Source organism: Hyaena hyaena, unplaced genomic scaffold (genome assembly GCF_003009895.1).
Source record: "Hyaena hyaena isolate Hyena2069 unplaced genomic scaffold, ASM300989v1 scaffold_445, whole genome shotgun sequence".
Lineage (NCBI taxonomy): Eukaryota > Metazoa > Chordata > Mammalia > Carnivora > Hyaenidae > Hyaena > Hyaena hyaena.
In genome coordinates this window covers 1,400,902-1,409,223 of record NW_024081077.1, presented here as the reverse complement: position 1 = coordinate 1,409,223, position 8,322 = coordinate 1,400,902, and the positions used below count along the sequence as shown (strand labels likewise).

General features: G+C 39.1%; 1 protein-coding gene across 3 annotated transcripts in view; it reads left to right on the top strand.

The window, feature by feature from the left end:
• TMEM117 (transmembrane protein 117) overlaps window positions 1-8,322 on the top strand; it is a 487,728-nt gene that overhangs the window by 84,806 nt on the left and 394,600 nt on the right. For all 3 annotated transcript variants that reach the window (XM_039253287.1, XM_039253290.1, XM_039253289.1), the window contains one exon: window positions 4,949-5,081. In XM_039253287.1, the coding sequence (XP_039109218.1) occupies window positions 4,949-5,081 (133 nt within the window). The remainder of the gene's footprint in view (window positions 1-4,948; window positions 5,082-8,322) is intronic.

Sequence of the window (8,322 nt, the reverse complement as noted above, 5' to 3'; positions counted from 1 at the left end):
CCTTCCTTCCTTCCTTCCTTCCTTCCTTCCTTCCTTCCTTCCTTCCTTCCTTCCTTCTTTCCTTCTTTCCTTCTTTCTCTGTTACTTGCAGCAGAGAACATTCTTACTGGTATGTGGGACACCTGCTATTCCAACTTTGACTGTCTTTTGACCTTAACAAATTGAAAATTTTTTAATAGCTGTAGACTACATTTTTCTTATGTTTCCATTAAGTACATGCACATATATGTTATGTATATGGTTGGCCTTCACATGCTTATAGGAGGTTTTGGAACAGTAAGCCTCATGGCTAGTAGTGTTCATTTCAGCTTGACATTTCCTTGAGGAAAGTGCCACCTTCATTTGTCCTTTTGTATTTCCTGGTCAGGATCTGATGTGTAAAGTCACAGTTTTCCCTTTATATTAAATATAAAGGGAAATATATTAAATATATTTATTTATATATATATAAATATATTTAAAAATATATTAAATCTCACTCTGAGTTCCTTCCTACCATGGTGAGCAGAGAGTACAATATTGTTAATATTTCACCTTACCATTTTTATCTCTAAAGTCCAAAGGCTATAGAAATCCTGAAGACAAATCCTTCATCTGTATTTACCTGCTCCGTGCTTGGGTGATGGTCTTCGGCTGCCTCTTTGGCATGATGGTGCTGTTGGTTTGGCAAGATGGTGTTGGTTTAAACCTTGGGAACTTCTCAGATAAAAACTGAAAATGGCCCCACACATGGAGGATAACAAGAGACAGAAGAGGCAGGCCCCATCAGATTGGGAGGTGGCAGTTTTAATAAGTGAGAAAATATGTATGAGCCTTGCCTTTGGCCGCCACAAAACAAGTAGATCTCTGCACTTGCCCACTACAGTCTTAAAGAATTCATATAGCACCTTAACTGAGTTCAGTCACTTATACCATTTGGACAGTGTAAGTAACACATTGTTTTCTCAAGGGCACATCCTTGAAAACCGCTCTCACCTGCATGTAGAACGTGCATTCCAACGACAGGGGAAGGGGAGAGGAGTGTCTGATTCTCTGGGTCTAGCTTGACGGTCAGCCGGTGGTCATGTCCTCTCAATGACTGTCCCCAACAGTTGGCTGGAATCCTGCTCAGGGGTTGTGTTCCTAATGGAGGTTGGTGGCTGCCCTCCTGGCCTTTCTCCCCTGGGGCTGGCTCAGTCTCCTTGCCTGACTTTACTGCCATGACCCTTGATACTTCAGCTTTCACCAGCATGCATGTAATCAAATCCAAATGATGTTCTGCCACCTTGAAAGTCTAAAGCTTTGTTTCCTCTGTGAACCTAGAAGCCCTCACTCTATCAAGTCTCTTGCTTTAACAAATTCCCAGGGGTAGGGCTACCCTCATCTCTTATGTGGAAGCATGGACACTTCATCTTCTCTGAGATTGTTTGGTTTATTTATTTGTTCAAGGCTTCCTTGTGAGAATCACACGTGAACAAAAGAGACATAAAACTCAAGATAAAAGTTCAGTTATGAGGTAGAAAGGAAATATTCCTTTTTATTTTGCTAATGAGAACACAGCAGCAAAAATCTCCCAAGAAACCAAATTGTTTCTCCATAATTCTTATTACACGTGTCTCTTTTTATTTTCTACTACATATATAGGGTTGTTATTTATTTTTAAATATGCCTTTAGATCATTAATCTTGTCAGTTTTATGAGATCTTAGTGGTCATAAACCTACTGTATTTCCAGGAATGATTCTGAGGTTTTAGGGCATTTTAGTTGATTTTAACTAGCATTTGTAACAGCCAGTCCCTGTGTCTTCCAGCACAAATATAGACTTGTGTACCATCTTTTTTCTTCTTCTTCTTCTTCTTTTTTTTTTTTTTTAATGTTTATTTGTTTTTGAGAGAGAGCGCTCACAATCAGGGGAAGGGCAGAGAGAGAGGCACAGAATCTGAAGCAGGCCCCAGACTCTGTCTGAGCTGTCAGCGCAGAGCCCAACATGGGGCTCAAACTCACGCACTACGAGATCATGACCTGAGCCGATGTCGGATGCTCAACCAACTGAGCCACCTATGTGCCCCCAGACTTGTGTACTGTCTTAATGCTTCTGCTTGTTCTAAGAGTCATTTTACAATTACCTTGACCATATATATCAAAGGCCATGGTCCATACTGTCCAAGACAAATTTTATTAATAATGTAAATATACACTTATATTTACAAATATATCTATGACTAAACTAAAAGTCACTTGTGACCTTGTCAGCAATATACCAACCCATCTTCGTGGGCAATATACCACCCATCTTCGTGATGGATTTTTACTATTGTTGATCCATAAGGACTGTCTTCACTCAGTTATTTATGAAACCCCTCTAAAGGAAAGTGTTGTAAAATTCTGAATTCTGTGGCCTATAGAAAAGGTGGCATATAACTTATGACCCAGACCAGTACACTGACCCAGACCAGTACATATTATTAATAATTATGTCAGGATAACAGTTGTAAGCCACAACTCTCACGGTCAAACCAAATGTATGGTTATATTACAGGACAGAGGCAGCACACTCTCATGTGACATCTTCAGGTAACACTGAGGTTCTTGATTTGATTAGCTGGCATGAGTGGAGACAGCAGTCCACTGATGGCCATCTAAACATGTATGTCTAGCATTAGGATGCGCAGTGGGTTCGCCTTGAAGTAACTTAACGGAAAATTTTTATAATGTGATTTAACTCAACATTTGAGTCACACCAGTTCTGTCCTTCACATATTGCAGGTCTTTTATTATGCATTGCAAGTGAATTTCAGGCAATGTTAACCTGCCATTTTGTTCTAATGACTCTAATGACTGAAATTAGTGCCAGACAATGAGCTTGGCAATGATGGCATAAATGGTACTGTCACATGCCCCTTTTTACTAACTTTGTGTTATTTCAGCCAGCGTACACTTAATGTACAGTGTTTTATTTGCAAAGCACTCTTCAATCGCCAGCATTATGATTTGACTTTTAAAATACATCCATTGGTAATTTTTGGACATACGCATATGTTAAGAAGGGAATTCACATTTAAATTTTCAAAGAACTCTAATTACTGGTATTTGTTATAAACTGGTGAATTAAATCTTCGTTTGGAGCTGAAAGGACTTGCAGCAAAGTGAACCTTGAACAAAGAGAGCCTGTGAGTCTAAAATAAGATCACATTTTCATTGGTCACCCAAATAATGGTGGACTTTAAACACCTTCATGCCTTGTTCTCATCTGTCTCTCTAGTACCTAGAACCATGGCTGACATGGAATCAGAACACATTCAATATTTGTTCAATGAATGAATAATATTCTTTACAGTTTGCTTTAAGATATTCATAGCATGAGTTTTTATTCTCAAGCATTCTATGCTTAATACCTATTTATCATGTTCCTGACAATGTATTGTGTGGAGAATTGCAGATCTCTGGCTTCCCATAATTATTGATTCAATTAATCAACAAGGTCTGCGGGGTTGTAATTGGCTGTGCTAGTATAGTATTGTTGGCTTTACGAGAAAGTTTTCCACGTCCTTATTTTAGTTATAATTAACATCCCCCCTGACTTCCAGGTTTGCCCTTTGCTTCCCTTGTGCAGGACAAGAATCCAGATGATGTAACTATATCTTTTTTTCCCCCCTCTATTTAAAGTTTTGGCTAGGGTTCCAAATGAAACCTAAAAAAGTTCTGGTTTCCAAATGAAATCTAAAGGGCTATTTTAATAAAAGTGAGGTACAATGAAAAGTTTAGTAATTAAATCTTAAAAGATTTCTTCCTATACTCAGTAACCTGCATGAGAGCTACTGTCTACCTCTAGAGACACAATTTCCAGATGGAAATATATATATATAACTTTGACATATCATGAATAAGAAGGGAATATTTTCTTTAGTGAAAATTCTATTATAAGATTTCAGTCCTACTCTATTTTAATTGTAGTTCCTATAGGTGTGTCATTGCCTTTATTGTTATTTAGGTAACTTTCTCAGGATTGGAGATAAGTATCCTAGACAAAGTTTATCTTAGGAGAGGCCAGGGAGACCTACGTTCACTTTTTTTTTTCTTACTCTCGTGGTTTGTCATCTTTCTCACCTTTCAGGATATACTAATGCTTTCATTTCTCTTCTCTACCATAAAGGAAGAAATGTTTCTGGATTAATTCTGATCTTAGTAATTTTTACTTTAGTATTCATCTTAACATGTTTTCCCTCCTTGAATTATTTGAATTTTAGCATTCTGATTTTAGCATTTATCTTTCTAAGTAGAATTTTAGGCATCAGGGTGGAAATGACCTTTTGCTGGGAGCCATACCAAGCTCCATCACACACGTACATGCTGCACACACCCCCCCCACGCCCTTCAACCCATACACTTGTGCACAGACCTGTATGCAGGTATGGATATTTTAGCTCAGAATAAGGCTATGTTGTCTGTATCTGATGACAGAAACTTGAGTTTTCCCTTTAAGTTTTCATATGCCTTCAACAATTGGATCTTTGTGTATGTGAGTTCTGCCTTGGTTTTGTTAACTGGTCAGTATTGGGAGTGCGTATAAGGAAGCAAAAAGCAAAAACCTTTACCATTTGCCTTAAGTAGTTTCCTTATACAAGAAACCAAGAACACATCTGTGAAATAGAAAATAGCGAATGGGAGAGTTCTAATTCATCTCATTTCTATGGCGGCATAACGAATTATTTCCAAACTATACTCGATTCCCATGTTAGCATCATTTGCTCCAGGATGACATATGGGTGTTGTCTTGGGCTTCATCCATGATCATTTATTTACAAAAGACCAGAAGGGACATTAACATACTGGTTTGATCCATAAGGCAATTCTATGGCAAAGTCTTTGGAATACGGTGAGCTAATAGAAATTTAGTAAAATAAAGCAAAGATGTGTGAATTTTGAGTTTTGATGTACATGGGATTTCTAATAATATTTTCTATTGCAGGTCAGTTGCTCCGGTTAAAAATGTTTCGAGAGGATCATGGGTCATGGATGACAATGTTCTTCAGCACGATTTTGTTTCTCTTCATATTTTCTCACATCTACAACACGATTCTTCTAATGGATGGGAACATGGGGTAGGTTATCTTTACCCTTTCTACTGTGGTGAGTGTTATGTTTGAAATTCAAAGAGAATTTTTTAGCTTGTAATAATCTAACTCTCCGTGATGGTCTCTTGTAAGTAAAGATAATCTGTGCATTTTTCTTGCTTATGACATTTAGAGTTTTTCTCCAACCAGCTTATAGCTTTCTATCATGCTTATCTTGTGGTTTCCCTTGTCCTTTAGGATTTCCCTGTGGGGTAGTTTTAGGGCAGGTAATAATTTCATTATAGTGACAGAGAGTATGAGAATCGGGAAATCTTGCTGACTTGTTTATACTCAGTAACACTAGGCTAAGATGGAGGTCTCCAGATTTGCAGTTCCTTTGCTCTGCAATGCCTGGTTAAATAAAATGTTTGGTACTGGTGGCATTTTTTTTTTAAACTCTCCTGACAGTTTCAACAGAGAAACCTTTGTTATAAATGGGTCATTTTAAAAGTGGGCCACTCTGTATTAAGTCCAGGGCTATGATCTATAGTTATCAAATCACTAATCAAATCACCATGGCATGAAGATGTGCTAACAAGTAGACTGTAGATTTTTTTTTAAGTTTCTCCAATTCTTGGTTTGCTCTCAGTAAGGTTTAAGAACAGAATATAAGGAGAAGGGCTTAGCTTACAGCACTAAGAATTAGATTAGTGACAATAATAAACTATGTTAGGTATTGTTATGCAGTGAAATAGTTCCCAAGGAGGGTTTTCATTTATCCTTCCCAATAGGTTGGAAAGCTAGGTAATATTGTTTTCATCTAAATATAGGCGAGGCAAGATTGTCGGCCAGTTCTGTACTGCAATTGTTTTGATCTTATGTACAGATTTTAGCCAGCACAAGGCTGAGAGGGATAGTTCAATTAAAATTTTTATTGTTTTCCCCCACCATCAAAGGAGATGAACAGTAACAGGAAAACAGGTATTTCACAAAGCTTTATCTTTGGTACCAAGTGGAATGTGAGATTTAGATCAAACGTTCAGGCTTTAAGAAGCCACTGAAATGCTTTGTTTGCAACTGTTTCTTGGGGTTTGAATAATGCCATTTACTGGGTCTGTTTTTAAATGACGGAGTCACAGACTCTGACCTGCTGAGCCAGGACAAGCCTCAGCCTTAGCACCATGCCTGTAGTAATGGAACGGGAATGGTGCCCTTGGAACTACCCAACACAATTCAAAGTCTGGCAGAGAGGTGTGGTGCACTCTCAGCCCTGGGGCCAGAAAGGGGAGAGACCCATTAACAACTTGCATTTTTTTAAGCTGTTGTTGAAAATAATACATTAAATAGTATATAAAATATACCCTCTTCTTGGAAGTTGACTTCTTTAATTCTTTTTTTTTTTTTTTAATGGAGCTGAAGAGGTCTTTGCTGACCAGAAGTGTTTATCCTGAGGGAAGAAGCAGATTTAAAAGTAACACATTTAGGCTCTTTCCATGTTTTAGCTATTGTGGAGAGTGCTGCTAAGTGTCCATCAACAGATGAATGGATCAAGAAGATGTGGTTTATCTATACCATGGAATACTACAGGGCAATGAGAAACAATGAAATCTGGCCATGTGTAGCAACATGGATGGACCTTGAGGGTGTTATGCTGAGCGAAATAAGTCAGGCAGAGAAGGACAAATATCCTATGTTTGCACGTATAGGAGGATTAGGAGGAACTTGACGGAGGAACAAGGAGGAGAAGAAGGGCGGAAATGGTGGGGGAAAGGGAGAGAGGCAAACCGTGAGAGACTCTTGAATGCTGACAAAAACTGAGGACTGATGGATGTGGGGGGGAGGGGGGATGGGCATGGAGGAGGGCACTTTGGGGATGAGCACTGAGTGTTATGTGGAAACTAATTTGACAATAAACTATTTGTAAAAAAACAAACAAAACAAAAAAAAAAGTAACACATTAAATGCAGTAATAGAAAATCTCTAGCACACTGTACCGCGCTCAAGAGCTAATACTGAAGTGAGTCTTACAGAGGGCTAACAGTTATTAAGCACTCACTACCTACTCAGTTAAACCTCATGATGACCCTAAGCAATAGGTTTTTTAATTCTCTCCATTTTGCAGATCAGGAAACCAAGGCCCAGAGATGGCTGTCACCTGTCTAAAGTTATGTCAGAGTTAACTGGTAGACATGGACAGAGGAGGCTTTGGACTATAAAGTTGTGACTCTGGTAGTTCATCCTGCGCTTCGGTGGCACACACTTGACTGCTGCTTGACTCTGTTACTCAGTCACTGTGAGTCTATTAGCTGGTCCTTGTATTTTTATCATTCAGGCTGAGTTTGAAAATTGAAAGAAGTAGGAGGCATAAGTAGAAAATAAGAGAATTTATGTGTGTCTGTTTTAACTAAAATCAAAAGTGATTCTGTTTTATTTTCAGACTAAATACGGTATTCCATATTCTTACGAACTCTTGAACTCTCCACCAGTACGCCTCATCCTTGTTCGGAAGGATCTTTTCCCGAGGGGACATCTTAGTGTGATCACTTTGTAATTTTTTAAAAAAATCTGAAGCAGGGACAAATGGTTTAGTTCTACTAATAAAGAAATCAAATCGTCGTTTACAAAAGACATTACCAAAAACTGACACATGCCATTTGAACTAGTGAGTACTTTAAGGTAGGAACGTAAACTTGGAAGAAACCCATTCTTGGGGAAAACAGATGCATCTGTGCTTTGGGGTTCCCCCGGGCTCACCATGTTATCTGAGGTATTGCCTCATCCTTTGTAGGGCAGGGAATGATGGAGCCAGAGGGTGTGGAAAGAATGATAGGCACGTGCATATCATGATGGACTAGTTTTATATCAGAGGACTGCTGCTGGTGGAAAGGATCCTGGATTCTTTACAATGAATCCGATCGGCATTGAGGATTCCAATGTGTCCTCATTTGTGGCTTGGTTAGGATTCCTAAGAGGATTCCCTAGAATGATTTGCTTTTTCCCCCAATTTTAGGATTGGTTGTAAATTTAGGTTCAGCCAGAGTCCTTTGGTTCATCCTTATAGAGAACAAAACCCCTAGGTTCATCTGAGCGGAACCTCAAGAGCTTTAGCCAGAACTGACCTGATAAGAGTCAAGTTGCCCACTCCTGGTGTTCTCATTGGAGGGAACCCCCTGAGGCATGCACTAGCTCTGTGACAGCCACCTCGGGAGAGCCAAGCTGAGAGGCAGTCAGATGGAGAAGGAAAGCGGTAAGTTAGCTGACCGGGCTGAAGGGACCAGGGCTCAAGACC